Source organism: Oncorhynchus clarkii, chromosome 14 (genome assembly GCF_045791955.1).
Source record: "Oncorhynchus clarkii lewisi isolate Uvic-CL-2024 chromosome 14, UVic_Ocla_1.0, whole genome shotgun sequence".
NCBI classification, from domain to species: Eukaryota; Metazoa; Chordata; class Actinopteri; order Salmoniformes; family Salmonidae; genus Oncorhynchus; species Oncorhynchus clarkii.
In genome coordinates, this window is record NC_092160.1 from 8900965 (window position 1) to 8928332 (window position 27368).

Genomic DNA, 27368 nt, shown 5'->3' on the forward strand with positions numbered 1-27368 from the left:
TAAAGATAAATACACTAAAGTCTCCCTCCTTCAACAAAGACTATTATCCCAGGAGGTCAAGCTTTTCTCTTTACCTTCCATTGAATATTACAGACATATAAGAGACAATTTATTAAACTCTCATTTGCTTGTGTTTTCTGGCAAAGGTGAGTGCTGTTTGGACTGGGGAATGACACAGGTAAGTCATAGTTTTGTTTGCATGTACAGTGCCTTCTGTCTACTTTAATACACACAAGTACATTTTTCCCAATACTTTTACTCCCCTAAAGTGGGGGGACTATGTACAAATTACTAAATGGTTCACCTGATATGGATGAAAATCCCCTCAAATTAAAGCTGACATACTGCACTTTAACCTTATAGTCATTGTTATATTTCAAATCCAAACTTTTGGAGAATAGAAGAAAAAAGAAGAGAAAATGCTACCCTGTCCCAATAATTATGGGGGGCACTGTACTGATAACAATTCTATTTGCAGATAGTCCTAGTCCTTGTTCCCCTTTTCTGACGTGAGAGATATTGTTCCTCTTTTGTCTTTAGACTCGTGATGGATTCTGCCAGGAGACCCTGTTTAATAACTGTGTGTTTATCAGTACTGGCAGCCACTTGTCTTCCATGCTCTGGTATGGTCATAAATACACTGTATAATAATGTAATTATGAAGCATTAGTGTTACAGTAGTATCAATCAAATGCGTTATGGCTTTGACTGAAGACTGGAGGAGTTTTGTGAAATTTTCCAATAATGTCCAATGTCAGTGTGTGATATTGGTTCTGTGTCTGTACCAGGCTCCCCAGGCCCCAGCCTGTGGGGTAAGAAAGTGGTGTTCATGGGCCGTCACTGTGTGTGGCAGCTGGATAAGGGGTGCGTAGTGCCCCCCCTGGAAGAGCTCAGTGTGTGTGTGCACCTACACCGGGAGATCGCAACATCTGAGTGGACAGGCTTCGTGTACAAGGCGCCTGGCGAGAGACAGGTAGAGCTGGGTCTGGCAGGCCGAGGAGGGTTGCTGGTGGCATGGCTGTTTGGGCATCAGTGGTCCGTACCAGAGGATCTGCCCCTGAAATGCTGGCACAATGTCTGCCTCACCTGGTCCAGCCACTCCGAGAGGCTCCGGCTCTACATCAATGGGAGCAGTTGCCTGGACGCCCATGTTAACGCCACCCTGTCCCGGCGACTGACTCACAATGGCACCCTGACCTTGGGGGTGTCCCATAACATAGTGGGTGGGGTGATGGAGTTTGAGAATGGAAAGAACTTCCTGGGGGCCATCAGCCTGTTCAGGATGTGGGGGCATGAGCGGACAGCTGAGGAGCTGAGGACCCATAGCTGTATTGATGGGAACGTGGTGAGATGGGACAACAACGACTGGGATTACCAGATTTGCCTACCTGAAGATGACACCAACATCCAGTGTGGTTAGTTTCCATACTTATTTTGTTCTACTGTATTATATTGTGGGTGCTATTTTGAGTCCTATTAAAAGGGCCCCATTGAACGAATGTACAATGAAGGGCAAAAGTTATACATTTACATTTGTCATTTAGCAGACACTCTTATTCAGAGTGACTTAAAATCAAATCAAATCAAATGGTATTTGTCACATACACATGGTTAGCAGATTTTATTGCGAGTGTAGCGAAATGCTTGTGCTTCCAGTTCAGACAGTGCAGTAATATCTAACAAGTAATCTAACAATTCCACAACAACTACCTAATACACACAAATCTAAGTAAAGGAATGGAATAAGAATATATACAGTGCCTTGCGAAAGTATTCGGCCCCCTTGAACTTTGCGACCTTTTGCCACATTTCAGGTTTCAAACATAAAGATATAAAACTGTATTTTTTTGTGAAGAATCAACAACAAGTGGGACACAATCATGAAGTGGAACGACATTTATTGGATATTTCAAACTTTTTTAACAAAAAAAGAAAAATTGGGCGTGCAAAATTATTCAGCCCCCTTAAGTTAATACTTTGTAGCGCCACCTTTTGCTGCGATTACAGCTGTAAGTCGCTTGGGGTATGTCTCTATCAGTTTTGCACATCGAGAGGCTGAAATTTTTTCCCATTCCTCCTTGCAAAACAGCTCGAGCTCAGTGAGGTTGGATGGAGAGCATTTGTGAACAGCAGTTTTCAGTTCTTTCCACAGATTCTCGATTGGATTCAGGTCTGGACTTTGACTTGGCCATTCTAACACCTGGATATGTTTATTTTTGAACCATTCCATTGTAGATTTTGCTTTATGTTTTGGATCATTGTCTTGTTGGAAGACAAATCTCCGTCCCAGTCTCAGGTCTTTTGCAGACTCCATCAGGTTTTCTTCCAGAATGGTCCTGTATTTGGCTCCATCCATCTTCCCATCAATTTTAACCATCTTCCCTGTCCCTGCTGAAGAAAAGCAGGCCCAAACCATGATGCTGCCACCACCATGTTTGACAGTGGGGATGGTGTGTTCAGCTGGGTTGCTTTTACGCCAAACATAACGTTTTGCATTGTTGCCAAAAAGTTCAATTTTGGTTTCATCTGACCAGAGCACCTTCTTCCACATGTTTGGTGTGTCTCCCAGGTGGCTTGTGGCAAACTTTAAACAACACTTTTTATGGATATCTTTAAGAAATGGCTTTCTTCTTGCCACTCTTCCATAAAGGCCAGATTTGTGCAATATACGACTGATTGTTGTCCTATGGACAGAGTCTCCCACCTCAGCTGTAGATCTCTGCAGTTCATCCAGAGTGATCATGGGCCTCTTGGCTGCATCTCTGATCAGTCTTCTCCTTGTATGAGCTGAAGGTTTAGAGGGACGGCCAGGTCTTGGTAGATTTGCAGTGGTCTGATACTCCTTCCATTTCAATATTATCGCTTGCACAGTGCTCCTTGGGATGTTTAAAGCTTGGGAAATCTTTTTGTATCCAAATCCGGCTTTAAACTTCTTCACAACAGTATCTCGGACCTGCCTGGTGTGTTCCTTGTTCTTCATGATGCTCTCTGCGCTTTTAACGGACCTCTGAGACTATCACAATGCAGGTGCATTTATACGGAGACTTGATTACACACAGGTGGATTGTATTTATCATCATTAGTCATTTAGGTCAACATTGGATCATTCAGAGATCCTCACTGAACTTCTGGAGAGAGTTTGCTGCACTGAAAGTAAAGGGGCTGAATAATTTTGCACGCCCAATTTTTCAGTTTTTGATTTGTTAAAAAGGTTTGAAATATCCAATAAATGTCGTTCCACTTCATGATTGTGTCCCACTTGTTGTTGATTCTTCACAAAAAAATACAGTTTTATATCTTTATGTTTGAAGCCTGAAATGTGGCAAAAGGTCGCAAAGTTCAAGGGGGCCGAATACTTTCGCAAGGCACTGTAAATATATGGATGAGCAATGACTCAGCGGCATAGGCAAGATGCAATAGATGGTATAAAATATAGTATATACATATGAGATGAGTAATGCAAGATGTGTAAACATTATTGAATTGGCATTATTAAAGGAGCATTATTACAGGAGAAATTAGGGTAAAGTGCCTTGCTCAAGGGCATATCGGCAGATTTTTGTTCTCCCCTTCATCTACACTGATTGAAGTGGATTTATCAAGTGACGTTAATAAGGGATCATAGCTTTCCCCTGGATCCACCTGGTCAGTCTATAATGGAAAAAACAAGTGATTCATGTTTTGAACACTCAATGTACAGTTGAAGTCGGAAGTTTACATACACTTAGGTTGGAGTCATTAAAAGTATTTTTTCAACCACTCCACAAATTTCTTGTTCACAAACTATAGTTTTGGCAAGTCGGTTAGGACATCTACTTTGTGCATGACACAAGAAATTCACTGTATCACAATTCCAGTGGGTCAGAAGTTTACATACACTAAGTTGACTGTACCTTTAATCAGCTTGGAAAATTCCAGAAAACAATGTCATGGCTTTAGAAGCTTCTGAGAGGCTAATTGACATAATTTGAGTCAATTGGAGGTGTATCTGTGGATGTATTTCAAGGCCTACCTTCAAACTCAGTGCCTCTGCTTGACATAGGAAAATCAAAAGAAATCAGCCAAGACCTCAGAAAAAAAATTGTAAACCTCCACAAGCCTGGTTCATCCTTGGGAGCAATTTCCAAATGCCTGAAGGTACCATGTTCATCTGTACAAACAATAGTACGTAAGTATAAACACCATGGGACCATGCAGCCGTCATACCGCTGTAACGGCTGTCGTCTAGGGAAGGAGAGGAGGACCAATGCGCAGCGTGGTAAGGGTTCATATTTTAAATATTTTAATGAACACTGAAAACAATAAACAACCAAAGAACAGTCCTGTAAGGTGCAACACAACACTAAACAGAAAATAACCACCCACAAAAAAGGCTACCTAAATATAATTTATTTACCTTTATTTAACTAGGCAAGTCAGTTAAGAACAAATTCTTATTTTCAATTATGGCCTAGGAACAGTGGGTTAACTGCCTGTTCAGGGGCAGAATGACAGATTTGTACCTTGGCAGCTCAGGGATTTGAACATGAAACCTTTTGGTTCCCAGTCCAACGCTCTAACCACTAGGCTACCCTGCCACCCCTATGGTTCTCAATCAGGGACAACGATTGACAGCTGCCTCTGATTGAGAACCATACCAGGCCAAACACAGAAATAGAAAATCATAGACAAACTAACATAGACAACCCTCCCAACTCACGCCCTGACCATTCTAAAACAAAAGACAAAACAAAGGAACTAAGGTCAGAATGTGACAACCGCTCAGGAAGGAGACGTGTTTTGTCTCCTAGAGATGAACGTACTTTTGGTGCGAAAAGTGCAAATCAATTCCAGAACAACAGCAAATGACCTTGTGAAGATGCTGGAGGAAACAGGAGCAACAATATATATATCCACAGTAAAATGAGACCAATATTGAATTACCCTGAAAGGCCACTCAGCAAGGAAGAAGCCACAGCTCCAAAACCGCCATAAAAAAGCCAGACTACAGTTTGCAACTGCACATGGGGACAAAGATTGTACTTTTTGGAGAAATGTCCTCTGTTCTGATGAAACAAAAATATAACTGTTTGGCCATAATGACCATCGTTATGTTTGGAGGAAAAAGGGGGAGGCTTGCAAGCCGAAGAACACCATCCCAACTGTGAAGCACGGGGGTGGTAGCATCATTAGGTGGGGGTGCTTTGCTGCAGGAGGGACTGGCGCACAAAATAGATGTTATCATGAGGATGGAAATGTATGTGGATATATTGAAGCAACATCTCAGATATCAGTCAGGAAGTTAAAGCTTGGCCGCAAATGGGTCTTCCAAATTGACAATGAACTGAAAAAGTGTGTGCGAGCAAGCAGGCCTGCAAACCTGACTCAGTTACACCAGCGCTGTCAGGAGGAATGGTCAAAAATTCACCCAATTTATTGTGGGAAGCTTGTGGAAGGCTACCTGAAATGTTTGACCCAAGTTAAACAATTTAAAGGAAATGCTACCAAATACTAATTGAGTGTACGTAAACTTCTGACCCACTAGGAATGTGATAAAAGAAATAGAAGCTGAAATAAATAATTCTCTCTACTATTATTCTGACATTTCACATTCTTAAAATAAAGTGGTGATCCTAACTGACCTAAGACAGGGAATTTTCACAAGGATTAAATGTCAGGAATTGTGAAAAACTGAGTTTATGGGTATTTGGCTAAGGTGTATGTAAACTTCAGACTTCAACTGTACATATTCAAACACATACAAATAGCATGCACAAAGCATACACACGGATGCAAATGGAATGCACATTCACATTTTTCAAGCTGTTAGACATACCTATTTGTAATATCTCTCTTCTTCACAGGGGCTTTCCCCAATGTGACAGCCTCTCCTCCCACTGTCACCAACACCACTCCTGGTTCACCAACCAGCACAAATACATCAGGTGACAAAGTTATTTCATAAAATAAAAATGCTAACTGCTATGCACTAAGGAGGACCTGAAATTGGCTTCGATTACATTTTCATAAATCTATTCAAAAGAAGCTGGTTAATTTCTTGTCTGTAGACCCTGTAACCCCTACAGAGACACAGCAACCATCCCTTGGATTGCCTGTAAGTCCCACTGGCCTGTCTACAACCAAAGAACCTTCAGACCTCAACTCAACAGGAACAGGTCAGCCAATAAGACACATTTGATTAGAGTCTGCTACCGCAAGAAATATGCTTAATTTTCATAGAAAAATCTCAGTGGCTCTGAAGTTCTTTCCGTCTCCATGGGTGCAATATTCAAGGTTAGAGATGAAGGCTGTTCAAATGTACAATGATTTCCACTGTTATGCTGCTAGGCATTGCATCCACCTTCTACAGAGTTCAAATGAAGCTGAACATGACAATGAGTGTAACTGGCAGCGACCCAGGGGAGACCATTCAGAAGTGGGTAAGAAACACAACAATGACAGCGCTGAAACTGGAAGATGATAAACGTACAATAACATTCTCTTCGATATAACTTTTTATACAGCGTCTTTATGTATTGGTTACAGGTTCAGAGAAAGCTTGGGGAAGTCAGGATGAACGCATTACATTTCCAAATATTTCAATCGACTTATAAGTAAGTCCTCATCATTCACAAATGGCATCACCTACCTACATGAATGTATATGGCTACATGTAAAATAGCATAATAAAAGCAAGACTGCGTTTGATGTGCAGGGGTGGAAAGAGTACTGAAATATCCTACTCAAGTTGAAGTACAGTTACTTCAATGAAGTAAAATTACTGGTGTAAAAAAAGCTACTCAGGTAAAAGTAAAAAGTAGATCATTTAAAAAGTACTCAGAGTAAAAGTTATTGAGTTACTTTTAAAATAAAAACATTGACCTTGATAATAATGAGTTAACTTTGCTAAGGTTACCTTAAGGTTGTTACACATTATCTTTTCCATGCATTCAATTGAAAATGTAAGAGAGGAAATAAATGGAAATGGAAATAAACAGCAACTAAGTTAATTTATTTTATGATTGCAACATCTGTATGTAAAAGTACTATTATACTATGAACATATTCAAAATAAATGTAACATTCAAAGCAACTAAAATCAGGGGTGGAAAGAGTAGGCTTCTGAAATATCCTACTGAAGTAGAAGTACTGTTACTTACATTACATTGTACTCCAGTAGAAGTAAAATTACTGACTGAGAAATACAACAACAAAAGAGTTATCGGAAAAGCTACTCAATTACAGTAACTAGAGTAGTTGTAATTCGTTACTTTACACCTTTGTCCATGTGTTTTTTTATAGGGACAATGATCAAAAAGCGACTCAAAGAGTGGAGATGGTGAGTATGTGCTTTAAACATTTTGTCTTTTATCAAACATGCAAATTGATTAGGATATGATTAAATGTCAAATGTAATTTGGGTAAACAAAGCATCATCGCAGCAATAAGGAACCAGTCATACTACTGCAACAATTAATAACCATAATCTTTATTACCACACTGTAAGTCTATGGCCTTGTCTTCAAATAACGTTCAATATGAGTAAACAAATGGTTTCCTGGTAGCAATGAATTGTGTGTGTTGTGAATAGTGAACAGTAAATACTTCCTTGTGGTGTCTTCTCTGTCAGGCTGCTGAGCTGAGAAATCAGAAAAGGTAAGTGATGATGAAACAAACCATGTCTGATCATTCAGAGACGCCGTTATAGATATTGAAAACTACATCTTGCTTTAGTATGCAGTTGAAATTACAGTAACCATTATTTGATATTTTACTGAATCATGGGAGGTGTGTATCATGATAATCATGGGAGGTATGTATCATGCATCTCAAAATGTTCATTTAGGATCAGTTTTGCCTTTTAGAGCACAAGGAAAAAGATAACATGGATACGGAAGACCTGATCCTAGATCAGCAGTCCTATTCTGAGACGCTTGATACGTATGGATCCTGGTCTATTAGCAGCTGCCTATGGTTTCGGGTACTCATCCCATGCTGTCTGTATAGGTTTAGATGTACCTTCCATGTTCAGGATGCTGATGCACGGAACGTCATGACCACTCAGAGACTCATCAATGACCTTCTGTCCAGGATCCATTTTGGTGGAGAGATCCAGGTAGACAGCAGAGACGTTCACGTCTCACATATAGGTACAGCACGGCTTTCCTCGATCTGTATTAGATTTGCTGATCTACACTGAGTGTACAAAACATTACAAACACCTTCCTAATATTGAGTTGCACCCCCCTTTTGCCCGGGGCATGGACTCTACAAGGTGTCGAAAGCATTCCACAGGGATGCTGGCCCATGTTGACTCTAATGCTTCACATAGTTGTGTCAAGTTGGCTGGATATCCTTTGGGTGGTGGATCATTCTTGATACACAACTGTTCAGCGTGAAAAACCCAGCAGCATTGCAGTTCTTGACACACTCCAACCGGTGCGCATGGCACCTACTACCATACCCCGTTCAAAGGCACTTAAATATTTTGTCTTGCCAATTCAACCTCTCAATGGTACATATACACAGTCCATGTATCAATTGTCTCATGGCTTAAAAATCTTTCTTTAACCATTCTCTTCACCTACACTGATTGAAGTGACGTCAATAAGGGATCATAGCTTTCCTCTAGATGAACCTGGTCAGTCTATGTCATGGAAAGAGCAGTTGTTCCTAATGTTTTGTGCACTCAGTGCATATTAGACTTGATAAGTGAATGAATGGTGTCCACTGCTGTCACCCATACTTTCTCAGATCTGTGATTACTTCAGGAAAGAAGGACAGTGCCTGACTTCTTTCCCCCTCTACAGATCCAGGGAGCTGTCCTGAGGACACCCATGAGAGTATCAGGGGTGTGTATATATGGCCAATCAAAGATGCCCAGAAGACAGAAACTATGATCTGTGAGAAGAACAGTGGTGCCAGGGCTTCCAGGAAATGGTGAGAGGCCCAGCTAACATTACGTTTGCAACAATGCTTGTTGATTGGTAAACATATGTGCCATCAGCGCATTTGCAAAGTATTCAAACCCCTTCCCTTTTCCACATTTTGTTACATTACAGCCTTATTATAAAATAGTACAATTAATTGTTTTCCACATCTATCTACACATAATACCCCATAATGACAAAGCAAAAACAGGTTTTTATCCATTTTTACAAATACATTTAAAACAGAAATATCACATTTACATAAGTATTCAGACCTTTTGCTATGAGAATGTAAATTGAGCTCAGGTGTATCCTGTTTCCATTGATCATCCTTGAGATGTTTCGACAACTTGATTGGAGTCCACCTGTGGTAAATTAAATTGATTGGACATGATTTGGAAAGGCACACACCTGTCTACATAAGGTTCCACAGTTGACAGTGCATGTCAGGGCGAAAACCAAGCCATGGGGTCAAAGGAATTGTCCGTAGAGCTCTGAGACAGGATTGTGTCGAGGCACAGATCTATGGAAAGATACCAAAACATTTCTGCAGCATTGAAGGTCCCAAACAACACAGTGGCCTCAATCATTCTTAAATGGAAGAGGTTTGGAACCACCAAGACTCTTCCTAGAGCTGGCCGCCTGGCCAAACTGAGCAATCGGGGAGAAGGGCCTTGGTCAGGGAGGTGACCAAGGAACCGATGGTCACTTTGAATGAGCTCCAGAGTTCCTCTGTGGAGATATTAGAACCTTACAGAAGGACAACCATCTCTGCAGCATTCCACCAATCAGGCCTTTATGGTAGAGTGGCCATACAGAAACCACTCCAGTAAAAGGCACATGACAGCCTGTTTAAAGTTTGCCGACTCTCAGACCATAAGAAACAAGATTATCTGGTCTGATGAAACCAAGATTGAACCCTTTGGCCTGAATGCTAGACGTCACATCTGTAGGAAACATGGCACCATCCCTACGGCGAAGCATGGTGGTGGCAGCATCATGCTGTGTGGATGTTTTTCAGCGGCAGGGACTAGTCAGGATCGAGGGAAAGATGAATGGAGAAAAGTACAAAGAGATCCATGATGAAAATCTGCTCCAGAGCGCTCAGGACCACAGCCTGGGGCGAAGGTTCACCTTCAAACAGGACATCAACCCAGCTCACACATCCAAGACAACGCAGGAGTGGCTTGGGAACAAATCTCTGGATGTCCTTGAGTGTCCCACTCAGAGCCCGGACTTGAACCTGATCGAACATATCTGGAGAGACCTGAAAATAGCTGTGCAGCGACGCTCACCATCCAACCTGACAGAGCTTGAGAGGATCTGCAGAGAAGAATGGGAGAAACTTCCCAAATACAGGTGTGCCAAGCTTGTAGCGTCATACCCAAGAAGAATCGAGGGTGTAATCACTGCCAAAGGGGCTTCAACAAAGTACTGAGTAAAGGGTCTGAATACTTATGTAAATGTGATATTTCAGTATTTCAATGTTTTTTTTAGATATGTGTAAAAACTTGTTTTTGCTTTGTCATTATGGGGTATTGTGTGTAGACTGATGGGGGGAAATAATTTTTTTTAATCAAAGTCAAGGGGTCTGAATACTTTCCGAATGCATTGTATGGTCAGGCCACGTGGTCAGAAATTCTCAAGGATGTATGGATTATGGTGAGAGCACCATGTATGATACTGTAAAGTAAAATTATGTGTATTATATCCCACAATGCAGTAGACCTTGTTAAGCCAGGCAAAATTTAAAAAAAAGCTTTATTCAAAACAAACAGTGGCCGAGTCCTCTTAGCCCTTTATGTCTTTCTGAGAATTTGTGTTTTTGAGAATGTGTACTCTTAGTATTATGACAATATTCCGTTTTTTACCTGTTCAATGCCAAAGTTGTGAAAACGGTCAGAGGAAAAAAACACATGTTGCCATAGCGACGGCTCAGCGAGGCCCTCCTTCAATTCACTTCAACACACAATACAATCCTGTTCTATGCGCTCTTCCGTATGGGCACACAATCACCTACTCACAGATGTGACACTGGTGGATCTCTGACTGCTAGCAATCAAGCAAGAATCAATTTCCTTCAACTGAATTATTAGGCTACCAATGTCTCACAACACAGGTATTAATATTGCATGAAGATAACCAGACAAGTCCAATAACTGAATGATGAGGATAATCAGTTTTATGGGGCCGTGAATGGAACGCCTCTGCTGTCAGAGTGAAACATTGTCCTCATGTTTATTATGCACGCAGTAAAACATTGTCCTAATATTTATTATGCAAGCAGTAAAACATTGTCCTAATGTTTATTATGCAAGCAGTGAAACATTGTCCTAATGTTTATTATGCAAGCAGTGAAACATTGGGTTAGATGTTTAGCAATAAAACAGACGCGTGCACAACTTTAGCACAAAACAGAGTTGGCTTAAAATGTTGACAACGTTTAAACTATATTTCGTCTCCCATGTTCATTGAAAACGTAAATACATTTGCACAATGAGCACTTGTCTCTCAAAAACATTGTTAAAGTTGTTGGTTAGCTTGCTAGCAATTTTTTGGACATTTAGTGTAACAAAAAGACTGGTCTTGCCTATGCCGCACAGCCATCGCTCATCCATATATTTTTTTTATGTACATATTCTTATTCCATCCCTTTACATTTGTGTGTTTAAGGGAGTTGTTGTGAATTTGTTAGATTACTTGTTAGATATTACTGCACTGTCAGAACTTGAAACACAAGCATTTCGCTACACTCGCATTAACATCTGCTAACTATGTGTATGTGACAAATAACATTATTTGATTTGGTCTCGGCACCAGTGAAACAGATGTAATCATACTTCATAACTCTCTTGCGTTGTGTTTTGAAAGAAAACTCTGTCCAGCCAGCGATTCCAGTTGATTGGTGTTTATTCTGACGATAGATACAAGGAAGCACGTTAGATGAGCAGTTCAACAGTATGTTGATGGATGTAGATTCGTGATTCGTCACTTGCATGTCAATATCAGACTGGGGATTTTGTAATCAAACATCCTAACAATGACACTCAATACATTTTTTTGAAAATACAATAAATGCAAGTATCTGAAAATAGACTCGAGGAAGCACATTAGCTGTGCAGGACAACAGTATGTTGATGGCTGTAGATTAGTGATTCGTCTATTAGCATGGAAATAGCTGAATTAGCAGGGAGCTAATGCAACCGTTACAACTAGAGCATGCTAGCTAACGCGCTCTTACAGCAATAACATATAACATAATAACATAATAAAAGCACATCCCAGGACGACCCCAATTATCTAACAGGTACGTGCACATATAAACTCATCAAAAAAAGAAACATTATTCCATTTATGTTAGTCACATGTCTGTGGAACTTATTCCGTTTATGTCTCAGATGTTGAATCTTGTTATGTTCACACAAATATTTACACATGTTAAGTTTGCTGAAAATAACGCAGTTGACAGTGAGATGACGTTTCTTTTTTTGCTGAGTTTATATACACAGTTGATTGGTGTTTATTCTGACGATAGATACAAGGAAGCACGTTAGATGTGCAGTTCATGGCTGTACACAGTGAACTCATACACAATTGTAAATATAAAATATACTGAACAAAAATATAAACACAACATGCAACAATTGAAACGATTTTACTGAGATACAGTTCATATAAGGAAATCAGTCGATTGAAATAAATTCATTAGGCTCTAATCTACAGATTTCACATGACTGGGAAGGGGTGGAGCCATGCAAATCAGAATTAGTTGTTTTTTAACAGACAGACATACTCCTGGTTAGCGTCTCTGGCAAACGAACCAACAGATCGAAAGACCTAGGGTAGCAACCCTAGATTTGTGTCGGGACTATATATTGTGAAATAATTTAATAGTATGAATAAATTAATAAAAATACAGTATTGAAAGTAGGAAAATATGTCAATCATTATTTGAATATTTTGGTAACCTGTTGTATAAAAGTGATAATGCGGTGCGTGACAACATATCCTCCAAACACCGGCTTCGAGGGCATTATCACGTAACTATGTCCTGCCATGGTATAGGCTCTGAGATTAAATAGGCAATGATGTTGTGCTCCTATTACACAACAATAATGTAGCCTAACGTTACCCATACTGTCAAATATTTTACATAAGCTACCAGTCTGTACTGTGTTGGCAGAATGTTTTAATGGCAGATTGTTCTGGACCTGTCAGCAGAACGTTTGAATCCCACAACGTTTTGCATTTCCCCTAGCTGGTTAAACTTAACTCCACGATTGACGACGTTTTTATAAAACAACCACTGATTTCAGCACCTAAAGGAATAGTGACCAATTACACCGAACAACGTTGTCGGAGCTTCATGCCGCCCACACTAGTCGAAGCTCAAGTACATCGGAATTTATTTATTAGGCTATTGGTCCAATTAAATCAGAGACGCACATGGTAATTTGTCGTATGGCTCCTTCGGGAATATAAACCCATCACGGCTAGAAAAGGTAAGGAATTTGTTCTGCATTGGTTGTGAAAATAAAATAAAAATTATCAAGTTTTATGTCTATTTATTTTAGATGATAAAGTAATCATATAAAACAGATTATTTTTCTCAAGGCAACTGGCTACATTCTTGTTAATATGTTTTCCAGTTGTTTTATTCATAAATATGCTTTTCATCATATCCTCCATTTGCACAAAATATTAGGCCTACTCGCCAGCTTGCAATACAATATTTCCACCACTAACAGATGTGCATTCACATTTTGGGGTATATTTTGTATGGACACACGATTTATAAATGAGTCCCCTGGAGACTGCGTCCAAGATGTCTGAACATTGTGTTCAAGGTAATTTACTCATGTTCCCATACACCAATTCATGGACCATCTGTATGTTGGTTGCATCACATGTACACTAGCCCTCAGTGCACACAGGAAGCAGTGCATGTTTACTTCGACATTATATATGTTTTATAAAGAGTGACAACACTGCCATGTTGATATGTGCTTTGCTGTTGGAAAACCACATTAGAGTCTGACTTTCACGTGTGGCAGATGCACCACCCTCAACTTCACTCCTGTGAGTGACGGAAAATAAAATCAGCAACAATTATTTGAATAATTCAATGGATGTTTTGTGCACAAAATTGGTGACTAAAGTGTCTTATTAGGAATTTTCTAATCTGAGTTTTGTATGTGGCCGTTTTTGGAAATTGTATTTCTGGGCCAGGTGTCAGTTAAACTGCAGTACCGAAGCAATACTATGACTACTCGAAACAGCTGCTTTTAGACCTGAACCTTGGCACGTTGGGTGGGGGCCTCGAACTTGACGACTTCACAACGAGCTAAGGGCATTATGGAAGTCCAGAGGGTACATCATTATGAATAAATAAAAAATGCCCTCATTATGTCGAGATCACAACTTATTTATCTCATTATCACGACATAACAAAAGTTGTTTAGTCAAGATCACAATATAATTTTCTCATGATTATGACATAACATAAGTTGTTTTGTTGAGATCACAAGATAAACTCTATGAATAGGAGTGGACACATAGATTGACAGCATGGCTGGGGCGGCAGAGCCCACGTTGTATCAACGCATATGTTTTTATTGATTACTGCACTAAGGGATGGTACATTTCATGCTAATATTATGCCTTTGTTTGTGTTTGGAGCTCATTTTCAGTTTATAAGTTAGAATGTTACTACCAAGCTAAATGTCCTTACCATCAGCTACGACCTCTTGGGGCATCTCAGCCCTCATGGGGCATTTAAGACCTGAATATGCTTGACAGGCAGCCTGTCTCCCAGGCTGTATGGCACACCCCAAGACCACAGCCAATCGCATGCAAGCAACAACGTAGCTCCAGTGCCTTCAGAAGGGATTCATATGTCTTGACAAATTCTACATTTTGTTGTGTTACAGTCTGAATTTTCTCACCAATCTACATACAACAACCCATAATGACAAAGTGAAAACACATCTTTAGAAATGTTTGCAAATTAAATACAGAAATATCTCATTTACATAAGTATTCACACCCCTGGCAATACTTTGTAGAAGCACCTTTGGCAGTGATTACAGCTGTGCGTCTTTCTGGGTAAGTCTCTAAGAGCTTTCCACACCTGGATTGTGCAACATTTTCCCATTATTTTAAAAATTCTTCAAGCTCAGTCAAATTGGTTGTTGATCATTGCTAGACAACCATTTTCAGCTCTTGCCATCGATTTTCAAGTAGATTTAAGTCAAAACTGTAACTCAGCCATTCAGGAACATAACAAATCAAATTGTATTTGTCACATTCGCCGAATACAACATTTGTATTTTACTTATGTTCTCCATGATGACTCCTTAGCCCACAGTCCTTCAAATAATAGTTTTTTATCATTGCAAAAATAGATGTGCAATTATGCAAAATAGCAACATATTGCTTAATGACTACAGATCAGAACAAGACAAGACTGGTCCTCTCGTCTTCTGCTCATTTCACCTTAATCTCCTTTTCTCTTGGTCCCCTTCTTCACATTAGTGAGTTGGATGGAGTGACTGAGAAGGCCAAATGGGCTGAGCCAAACCTGAAGGCATGCAAGCCAATGATCACCATCTCTGATCTGGACAATGTCACCGTCACAGCAAGTAAGTCCCTTGTGCAGTCTAAATACCAGTGACTAGGTTCTGGTGAAATAACAGTAATTTGTCATGTATTATACTGTAGCAATGGCATGCATGCGCTTCCCTATCTCTTTCCCTTTGTTTGTCAGTAGTAGTATATTCAAATATTACAATGATGTATTACATAACTTTGGACTTTGTGTCTTTTCCTCCCAGACAACTCAGCAGATGTGGTGGACATGATTGAGGACCTCATGGGTGTCGAGGGGGACCTGAGTGACTCCCAGCTGGCCACCGTGGTCCAGAAGCTGGATGAGGTTCTGGTGGTCAGCACAGTGACCCCTGCCCTCGGCGAGGACATTGTCAGCATAATCGCTGACATCCTGGGGTCCAGTTCTAACCTATCAGCGGTCGCCAACGAGTAAGGGAAAGGGACAACGGGGAGAGGGAAAATGGTTGCATTACAAGAGTACATTTGAATCTAGTCTCGTCTAATCTTTTGCCTTCACTGCTGTCGTTCATGTTGCCAACAGCATACTGGGTATCACAGGCAGCGTTGGGGACCAGATGGATTTCCCTGAGGAGTCACAAAATGTGACCGTCCCCTCCCTGGCTCTCTCCATGATCAACGTAGATCCAGAGCAGTTCCAGGGCCTCACGTTTGGCGTGTCCTCCTTTTCAACTGGCCTTGCTCCAGAGGTAAGTCAGCAATAACACTCTATTTTCTCGTCAGGCACGTACTGGATTTGACAAGCAGTGGCTATCACAGCTGACAGAGATACACTGTCTATGCTCCAGCAGTCAAATACCTGTCCTGTCAATATAAATGACCGATCCTTTTTTGCTCGAGTCCTTCCTTACTGAAAATCAATAGCATGAAACACTAGACTGTTTTTACTTCATTCAAATGAGGGCATGCCCTTGAATGAACAGAGAAAATGTAGGACACATGCAGAGGTTATTGTGAAACAGCTTAAGGTTTCTCAGAACTGACTCTAGCCTCTAGCATTCATTTCTAGTTAACCTTCAATGTGGAAAAACAGCACATGATTTAAACTACGCCGAAACACTGAATGGTAATGAAACTACAACGATTTAAAGGAACAAGAACATTGCTTTACAATTACAGTGTGTATTCCAACACTTGTCCAGTGTTGTCACTGTGGTGTAATGACCTATTACATTTAATTCCATGACGGAATGGAGTTACAGTGCCTTGCGAAAGTATTCGGCCCCCTTGAACTTTGCGACCTTTTGCCACATTTCAGGCTTCAAACATAAAGATATAAAACTTTATTTTTTTGTGAAGAATCAACAACAAGTGGGACACAATCATGAAGTGGAACGACATTTATTGGATATTTCAAACTTTTTTAACAAATCAAAAACTGAAAAATTAGGCGTGCAAAATTATTCAGCCCCCTTAAGTTAATATTTTGTAGCGCCACCTTTTGCTGCGATTACAGCTGTAAGTCGCTTGGGGTATGTCTCTATCAGTTTTGCACATCGAGAGACTGAAATTTTTTCCCATTCCTCCTTGCAAAACAGCTCGAGCTCAGTGAGGTTGGATGGAGAGCATTTGTGAACAGCAGTTTTCAGTTCTTTCCACAGATTCTCGATTGGATTCAGGTCTGGACGTTGATTTGGCCATTCTAACACCTGGATATGTTTATTTTTGAACCATTCCATTGTAGATTTTGCTTTATGTTTTGGATCATTGTCTTGTTGGAAGACAAATCTCCGTGACCAGTCTCAGGTCTTTTGCAGACTCCATCAGGTTTTCTTCCAGAATGGTCCTGTATTTGGCTCCATCCATCTTCCCATCAATTTTAACCATCTTCCCTGTCCCTGCTGAAGAAAAGCAGGCCCAAACCATGATGCTGCAACCACCATGTTTGACAGTGGGGATGGTGTGTTCAGGGTGATGAGCTGTGTTGCTTTTACGCCAAACATAACGTTTTGCATTGTTGCCAAAAAGTTCAATTTTGGTTTCATCTGACCAGAGCACCTTCTTCCACATGTTTGGTGTGTCTCCCAGGTGGCTTGTGGCAAACTTTAAACAACACTTTTTATGGATATCTTTAAGAAATGGCTTTCTTCTTGCCACTCTTCCATAAAGGCCAGATTTGTGCAATATACGACTGATTGTTGTCCTATGGACAGAGTCTCCCACCTCAGCTGTAAATCTCTGCAGTTCATCCAGAGTGATCATGGGCCTCTTGGCTGCATCTCTGATCAGTCTTCTCCTTGTATGAGCTGAAAGTTTATAGGGACGGCCAGGTCTTGGTAGATTTGCAGTGGTCTGATACTCCTTCCATTTCAATATTATCGCTTGCACAGTGCTCCTTGGGATGTTTAAAGCTTGGGAAATCTTTTTGTATCCAAATCCGGCTTTAAACTTCTTCTCAACAGTATTTCAGACCTGCCTGGTGTGTTCCTTGTTCTTCATGATGCTCTCTGCGCTTTTAACGGACCTCTGAGACTATCACAGTGCAGGTGCATTTATACGGAGACTTGATTACACACAGGTGGATTGTATTTATCATCATTAGTCATTTAGGTCAACATTGGATCATTCAGAGATCCTCACTGAACTTCTGGAGAGAGTTTGCTGCACTGAAAGTAAAGGGGCTGAATAATTTTGCACGCCCAATTTTTAAGTTTTTGATTTGTTAAAAAAGTTTGAAATATCCAATAAATGTCGTTCCACTTCATGATTGTGTCCCACTTGTTGTTGATTCTTCACAAAAAAATACAGTTTTATATCTTTATGTTTGAAGCCTGAAATGTGGCAAAAGGTCGCAAAGTTCAAGGGGGCCGAATACTTTCGCAAGGCACTGTATATAGGACGACTTGAATAAAACATATGTTTTGATTTACTTCAAATCAAATCAAAGTTGACAGTTTAGCAGAGGTTATAGTGGGTGCAGTGAAATGCATATGTTACTACCGCTTAACAATGCGGTAAAATGTCGGACAATTCAAATGTAAGGGGGAAAAAAAGACAAGAAATCAAGAACGGTGTGATAAATCTGATTAAAAATCCAAATAGCGCTGTAGCAGTAGCCAAATGTAATCTATACATACTGTATATATACCTGGAGAATTTACACAAGATCAGCTTAGAAAGATATGTACAGCAGTAGATATATTAGAGTAAGTTATGTCAAGAATACAGTGTATATATAAATATGTGGTGTGGATAAATAGTGTAACTAAAATACAATGTACAGTAGTAGAAATATTATGATGAGCTACAGTACAGTACAGTATTTAAGTACACAGTGTGAAACAGTGGTTCAATGTCTCTATAGCATGAGACAGCAGTGTTGGCTTTGTGTGTGTGTGTGTGTGTGAGTCTGTGAGTGTGTTTGTGAGTATGAGGTGTGTGTGTGTGAGTGTGCATCACCTGGTAAGTATATGTACACCTCTTTCTGTTGTAGATCTTTGTCAACCAGACATTCCTGAGTCAGCCTTGCGACGGCACAGTGGCGTCCATCTCTCTGCCCCGTGCCCTTCAGAACTTCTTCCCCGAGGGAAACAAAAAAAAGCGAGTTCAGTTCCACTTCTATGGCACACAGGAGCTCTTCAAGGTGATGCCATCAACAACGTATGAGGTGTCTAATTATTTTGGGTCAATTATTCATTAATAAGGAAGGATACTCGGGTGTTTCATGGTTTTCTTATTTCAAATGAAAGCTTCCAGCAAATGTACAGTAATTCAGTGTTAAAGTTTTATGATCATTCACAGGATCCAGAGACCAACTGGATGCTGAATAGTTACGTGGTGTCTGCCAGTGTCAATAACAGCAATGTCAGCAACCTCAGGAATCCCGTGGTGGTGACACTTACTCACCTCAAGCCCAAAGAGGTGAGGAATAAAATAATAGCTTTATCTTACCACTGAGCGTAGCGATGACGAGCTAAATCCTTTTCTTCCCCAACAGAAAAACGACAAGGTGGAATGTGTGTATTGGGACTTCCAGAAGAACAATGGGAGTGGTGGGTGGGACAGCAACGGCTGTGAGACACTACCAAGCATCTCCGCTTATCAGACCACCTGCCACTGTTACCACCTGACCCATTTTGGCGTGCTCCTGGTGAGTCACCTTTTTCAAATCACACTACTGCATTAGTGCAGTGCATCTAGACTGATCTATTTCTTATGCTCCTATTGTGGTGTCCTACAGGATGTGTCCAGGACTCCTATCAGTGAGGCTGACCAGGAGACACTGATGGTCATCTCCTACTTGGGCTGTGGTGTGTCCTCCATCTTCCTGAGCATCAGCCTGCTCACCTACATGGTCTTTGAGTAAGTCAGCATCCAGACAGATAGAATATTGTTCTCTATTTTTCTGTATCCTTTGGCATCTCTCCCCCTTTTCTCTCTGTATTTTCTAATCTCCTCCTGTACTTCATCTGCCACTCTCACTATTCCTCTCATTCTCAATCTCTTTCCACTCATCTCCCAATTTCTCACCCAATTTCTCTCTCTCTATCTCTCACACACTCCTTTCCACTCTGTCACAGGAAGCTGCGTCGAGACTATCCGTCTAAGATACTCGTCAACCTCTCTGTGGCTCTGTTGGGCCTCAACCTGGTTTTCCTGATGGACTCTTGGCTGTCCTCCTTCGGCTTCTACAGCCTCTGCATCACCACGGCAGCCACGCTGCACTACTTCCTGTTAGCCTCATTCACCTGGATGGGCCTGGAGGCTGTCCACATGTACTTCTCTCTGGTCAAGGTCTTCAACGTTTACATCCCCTCCTACATCTTCAAGTTCTGCACCCTCGGCTGGGGTAAGCCAAGGCAGTCTGAGGCAAAATAAGGACACTTGTAAAAACATCTTTAAAGTAACTGCCCAATGAAAATATTTTAAAAGCTGTTAACTCATACCCAAATAATGTCGTTGACTCATCCTATACTTTGTATTTGTGGCCAAGTCATAAATTAGAGAAAAAACTCACAAAAAAAACAACTCAAACCGTTTAAAAAATGCTTGCTATTTCCTCATAGAGGATGACGTCATGTTTTTGGCTGAGAGGTCTCATTGGCTCATTAGCTGAGCTGGCCAATCAGCTGTTTACTTGACATTAATATTTTTATGGTTGAGGCAACGAACACAGAGTTTTCGCACCCGCAACTCTGGAAATGTCTTTCTCAAAACTAAGGATCCGAATAACATTCTGCGCATGTGTGATTTTACACACACATTCAAGTTTCTCTATTTACACTATGCTTTACTCAGCCTCTTCTGAACCGTCAACCAATTTGAGCGACATGATAATGAAGCCTCATGTTTCGGAACAGCTGAAATAACAACTTGGGGATGATTTGAACAAACGTTCCCGAAAATATATACATTACCTTCAGAAAGTATTCATACCCCTTGACTTTTTCACATTCTGTTGTGTTACAGCTTGAATTTAAAATTGATTAAATTTAGATTTTTTTTTGTCACTGGCCTACACACAATACCCCATAATGTCAAAGTGGAATTATGTTTTTAGAAATGGTTACAAATTAATAAAAAATGAAAAGCTGAAATGTCTTCAGTCAATAAGTATTCAAACCCTTTGTTATGGCAAGCCTAAATAAGTTTAGGTGAAACAATTTGCTCAACAACTAACATAATAAGTTCATGGACTCTTGTGTGCAATAATAGTGTTTAACAGGATTTTTTATGACTTCCTCATGACTTACTCCACACATACAATTATCTGTAAGGTCGAATCAATGCTCAATTATCTCAGTCGAGCAGTGATTTCAAACACACATTCAACCACAAAGACCAGGGAGGTTTTCCAGTAACTTGTAAATAAGGGTATCTATTGGTAGATGGGTAAAAATAAAAAAGCAGACATTGAATATCCCTTTGAGCATGGTGAAGGTATTAATTACACTTTGGATGGTGTATCAATACACCCAGTCACTACAAAGATACAAGCTAACTCAGTTGCCAGAGAGGAAGGAAACTTCTCAGGGATTTTACCATGAGACCAATGGTGACTTTAAAACAGTTAGAGTTTAATGGCTGTGATAGGAGAAAACTGAAGATGGATGAACAACATTGTAGTTACTCCACAATACTAACCTAAATGAAAGAGTGAAAAGTAGGAAGCCTTTACAGATTAAAAATATTCCAAAACATGCATCCTGTTTGCAATAAGGCTAAAATAAGGCTAAAGTAAAACTGTGAAACATTTGGCAAAGAAATTAACTTTATGCCCTGAATACAATGTGTTAGGTTTGGGGCCAATCCAACACAACACATCACTAAGTACAACTCTTTATATTTTCAAGCATACTGGTGGCTGCATCGTGTTAGGGATATGCTTGTCATCAGCAAGATTAAAGGAGTTTTTTTGGATAAAAATAAACGGAATATAGCTAAGCAAAGGCAAAATCCTAGAGGAAAACCTGGTTCAGTCTGCTTTCCAACAGACATTGGGAGACAAATTCACATATCAGCAGGGCAATAACCTAAAACACAAGGCCGAATATACTCTGAAGTTGCTTACGAAGACAACATTGAATGTTCCTGAGTGGCCGAGTTACAGTTTTGACATAAATCGGCTTGAAAATCTATGGCAAGACTGGAAAATGGCTGTCTAGCAATGATCAACAACCAACTTGACAGAGCTTGAAGAATTAAAAAAATAATAATGTGCAAATATTGTACAATGCTGGTGTGCAAAGCTCTTAGAGACTTACCCAGAAAGATTTGCAGCTGTAATTGCTGACAAAAGTGATTCTAACATATGTTGACTCAGGGTTGTGTATGTCTATGTTGTCTATGTAAATAAGATATTTCTGTATTTTGTTGTCAATAAGTTTGCAAACAATTATAATAACAGGTTTTCACTTTGTCATTATGGGGTATTGTGTGTAGATGGGTGAGATTTTTTTGTTTATTTTGCCATTTTGAATTCAGGCTTTAACAACAAAATGTGTAATAAGTCAAGGGTTATGAATTACTTCTAAAGGCTATCTGTCTGTTGTTAGGGATATTGCCGTAGCACAAGCAAGACGCAATCTACACATTGCATTAGGGAAAACTATCAGAGTTTTGTGTGATGATGCAATCGTTATAGTTATGCTGCCATAAAGCCATAGTTGCTGAAAAAATAACTCTGCCTCCCAATAGCAATGTTTGCACATTAAATCGCTATTGACTGCCTCTCTGTGTCTTCATTGTTGGTATGCTGTATATTTATAAATATATATACAGTGGTGGAGAACACGTATTTGATACACTGCCGATTTTGCAGGTTTTCCTACTTACAAAGCATGTAAAGGTCTGTAATTTTTATCATAGGTACACTTCAACTGTGAGAGACGGAATCTAAAAAAAAATCCAGAAAATCACATTGTATGATTTTTAAGTTTTTAAGTAATTCATTTGCATTTTATTGCATGACAAAAGTATTTGATCACCTACCAACCAGTAAGAATTCCGGCTCTCACAGACCTGTTAGTTTTTCTTTAAGAAGCCCTCCTGTTCTCCACTCATTACCTGTATTAATTGCACATGTTTGAACTCGTTACCTGTATAAAAGACACCTGTCCACACACTCAATCAAACAGACTCCAACCTCTCCACAATGGCCAAGACCAGAGAGCTGTGTAAGGACATCAGGGATAAAATTGTAGACCTGCACAAGGCTGGGATGGGCTACAGGACAATAGGCAAGCAGCTTGGTGAGAAGGCAACAACCGTTGGCGCAATTATTAGAAAATGGAAGAAGTTCAAGATGACGATCAATCACCCTTGGTCTGGGGCTCCATGCAAGATCTCACCTCGTGGGGAATCAATGATCATGAGGAAGGTGAGGGATCAGCCCAGAACTACATGGCAGGACCTGGTCAATGACCTGAGGAGATCTGGGACCACAGTCTCAATGAAAACCATTTTAGTAACACACTACGCCGTCATGGATTAAAATCCTGCAGCGCACGCAAGGTCCCCCTGCTCAAGCCAGCGCATTGTCCAGGCCCGTCTGAAGTTTGCCAATGACCATCTGGATGATCCAGAGGAGGAATGGGAGAAGGTCATGTGGTCTGATGAGACAAAAATAGAGCCAGGGCAACTAAGGAGTGGCTCCGTAAGAAGCATCTCTAGGTCCTGGAGTGGCCTAGCCGGTCTCCAGACCTGAATCCAATAGAAAATCTTTGGAGGGAGCTGAAAGTCCGTATTGCCCAGCGACAGCCCCGCAACCTGAAGGATCTGGAGAAGGTCTGTATGGAGGAGTGGGCCAAAATCCCTGCTACAGTGTGTGCAAACCTGGTCAAGAACTACAGGAAACGTATGATCTCTGTAATTGCAAACAAAGGTTTCTGTACCAAATATTAAGTTCTGCTTTTCTGATGTATCAAATACTTATGTCATGCAATAAATGCAAATTAATTACTTAAAAATCATACAATGTGATTTTCTGGATTATTGTTTTAGATTCCGTCTCTCACAGTTGTACCTATGATAAAGTGTACCTATGATAAAATTACAGACCTCTACATGCTTTGTAAGTAGGAAAACCTGCAAAATCGGCAGTGTATCAAATACTTGCTCTCCCCACTGTGTGTATATATATATATATATATATATATATATATATATATATATATATATATATATATATATAGAGTACAGAAATTGAGAAATGAATATCCAACTAGTCAGTGACAACTGTTTGGAGTTTGTGACAGCAACTATGTGAGCTTATTGCAGTGTTATAGACACTATGTCCTGAGATTTACTATGATCTTCTATGTACCTTACCTTCTTACGACTCTTGTGTAGCTTGTGGGCGTCACAGAATTTGGGCATGTTCATGAGAGTCTCAGCTTTTCATAGATATCGTTTAATAGTTTGTATCTCAAACGATTCGGACTCTACAGATGTTTTTGTAAAAAGACCCGGCCCCAGTCCATTTGGGGATCCGCTCTTACAAACACCACTCTAGCTCAGCCCCCGTTAATCACACAGACTAATGGTTGGTATTAATGGATGTAGAAGAAATATACCAATTGAATGGTGCAACCCATATTGTCAATCATATTGTAAAAAAAACTGAACATCAGTCTATCAATCAAATCAAGGTAAATTAAAGTTATTTAATTTCCTTTTGAGTGTTTTTATATTTTAGTCAGCGATTGAATCCTTCACACGGATCCTGTTTGACCAAGGGAATAGAATGAAGAAGTAAAGTTCTCTGTCTCCACACAGGCATTCCTCTGGTGGTTGTCAGCCTGGTCCTGGCCATAGAGAAGGATGCCTATGGCAATGTTCTATCTGGGGACTCCCTTGACTCTCTACAGGGCTCTGAGCCATTGTGAGTATGCAGCATGGCCAGTTGACCACTGTTACGGATACATGTGATTAATCACATTTCTCTTTCTCTCTCTCTATTTCACTTTCTCTCTGCCTCCCTCTTCCTCCTGTTCTCAGCTGTTGGATGCAGAGTAACGTTTTCTTCTACATCACCATCGTGGCATTCGTGCTACTGGTCCTGGTCTTTAACATGGTCGTGTTCATCATGGTTCTGATCCAGATCCGACACATGCAGACCAATAATCCTGCAGCTACAGTAAACAAGCGCAGTGTCATGCATGATCTGAGGGCGGTGGCCAGTCTCACCTTCCTATTGGGTCTCACCTGGCCAATAGCCTTTTTTACCTGGGGACCGGCCAGGGTACCTATGCTCCACCTCTTCTCAGTCCTCAACAGTCTGCAAGGTAAGGGGACCAATATACGTTGTCTACTGTACAATAGAGAGAGAGAGAGAGAGAGAGAGAGAGAGAACCCATTATCTTCTCTCCGGCTGTGTTTCAGGGTTCTTTATCTTTGTGTTCCACTGCCTGATGAAAGAGAATGTGAGGAAGCAGTGGAGGATCCACCTGTGCTGTGGCCGATTCAGGCTCAATGACTACTCAGGTACAGTCGAGGGACCTCCAAGCAGTCTATCTGATATTGCATAAGCCCCAGGTGGTTCATAGAGAGTGTTCCTGAGGTTGCTTCATTTTTACCTTTGACCCTGTTTAGATTGGAGCCGCTCCGTGACAATGGGCGGCAGGACCAAGCAAAACCATCTGGTGCACCGCTTTCCGTCTGTCAAGTCTGTCAACACCTCATCTAGGAAGATCTCTGATGACTCCACTACAGCTAGCGGTAGCTCTTCCCCACCCTACCACCAGTGGGCCTAGTCTACTGTAGCTCCACCAGGGGGCATAGTCTACTGTAGCTCCACCAGGGGGCATAGTCTACTGTAGCTCCACCAGGGGCCATAGTCTACTGTCGCTCCACCAGTGGGCCTAGTCTAGTTCCACAAAGGGTATTAACTTGGCTCCACCAGGGGGCCTAGCCGGGCTCACAACATAGTGCCATAATACCACTCACCTGGAACAATGAGAAACACTTGAGCTCATGACACCATAGCAGACACCTAAGTTCAGTCCATTCTGAATTACACTGAAAAGTCCAGACACTCGGCTGATTCTATCTAAATGACCAGTATCCTTCCCACGAACTGCTGTATGTCTCTCTGCAGTGCAGTCTCATCATCCTCTGGAGATATTCATTCATACTCTATGTGCAAGTATTAGCCTGTTCTGTGCTTTAAAGGACATAAGCTCTATTATTATAGGACAGGGAGGCAAGTAGCCTAGTGGTTAAGCGTTTGGTTCCAGTAACCAAAAGGTCGCTGGTTCGAATCCCCAAGCCAACCAGGTGGAAAATCTGTTTTATGTACCTTTGAGCAAGGCACATAACCCTAATTGCTACTGTAAGTCGATCTGAGAGCATCTGCTGAATGACAAAAAAAAAGTTGACTTCATGTCAGACTATTGTTGTAGAGTATGATCAATATTTTGGTACTTTATGCATTCTCTTTGTTAAATGACATTTCTCTTTCTCAAAATCTGTTTCTGTTCTTCTTTTCATGATGTTAAATAAATAAAACATACACATAGTGAAGTTTAAAGAGTCAAGGACACTTAATGACTTTGTTTGACTTCATAGAAAGAACAGATCTTTTCAAACAAATGTACAAAGCCTCCTTGCTGTTATGCAATGTACTGTAGGCCTACCATTGATCTGTGGATCTGTCACCATTTTAACTGAGAAAAAATCCAGGACATTTCATGACACACATTATGTTCACCTCCATCTCTAAAAGACTTGAAGGTTGATGAATGTGGGTTGTTTAGCATAGGGGATAATGCAGTAGAGATACATTATGTTCAGTCTTTTCTCCATTTCTCCATCTCAAATGCAGCTTACTGTATGAATGGCGCTCTTCCCACGCTCGCCTTTTGACACAAAGATAGGACTACTAAGTCACAATAACATTCTGTATATACAGTGGGGTCCGAAATTATTGACAGCCTTGATAAAGATGAGCAAAAATTACTGTATAAAATAAATAATAAAAATACTGTGCTATATTGTATGCTCAAACAAATTGGGAAATTATACTATTTTATTCTAATACAATTGCTCAGAGAAAGTCCATGGCAAAAACCGGTGGAATCAATGCTGTTTCCACGTCATTAAAAAAATATATATCTATGTGATGATGTTGAATCAACTTGGAAACGAATTGGATTTGCAAAAAGTCATATATGTAAGGGAAAGTTCGTATTTTTTTCACCCAACTTTTAACCTAAATCCAATGACAGGGTGACATTGTTGGTTGATTTCACATTGAATTCAAGTTAGTTGGCAACTCAAGCAAATGTAAATCCAAACTAGACATTTAATTGACGTCTGTGCCCAGTGGGAGAGATTTTGTTTAACAAGTAATACTTATTTTTTTTAAAGGTATGATCAAAATGATTGACAACC

The 27368-nt window shown here is 40.4% G+C and overlaps 1 protein-coding gene across 1 annotated transcript; it reads left to right on the top strand.

The window, feature by feature from the left end:
* Window positions 1-169: 169 nt before the first annotated feature.
* LOC139365818 (adhesion G-protein coupled receptor G4-like) lies at window positions 170-25729 on the top strand. The gene is made up of 20 exons (XM_071102889.1): window positions 170-178; window positions 541-592; window positions 789-1415; window positions 5844-5924; window positions 6328-6419; window positions 7610-7635; window positions 7987-8129; window positions 8790-8919; window positions 15444-15550; window positions 15743-15947; window positions 16060-16225; window positions 18970-19119; window positions 19278-19397; window positions 19474-19626; window positions 19717-19838; window positions 20057-20325; window positions 24753-24858; window positions 24975-25261; window positions 25359-25460; window positions 25569-25729. The coding sequence occupies exons 1-20, from the start codon at window positions 170-172 to the stop codon at window positions 25727-25729; spliced, it is 3108 nt and encodes a 1035-aa protein (XP_070958990.1).
* The last annotated feature ends 1639 nt before the right edge of the window (window positions 25730-27368 follow it).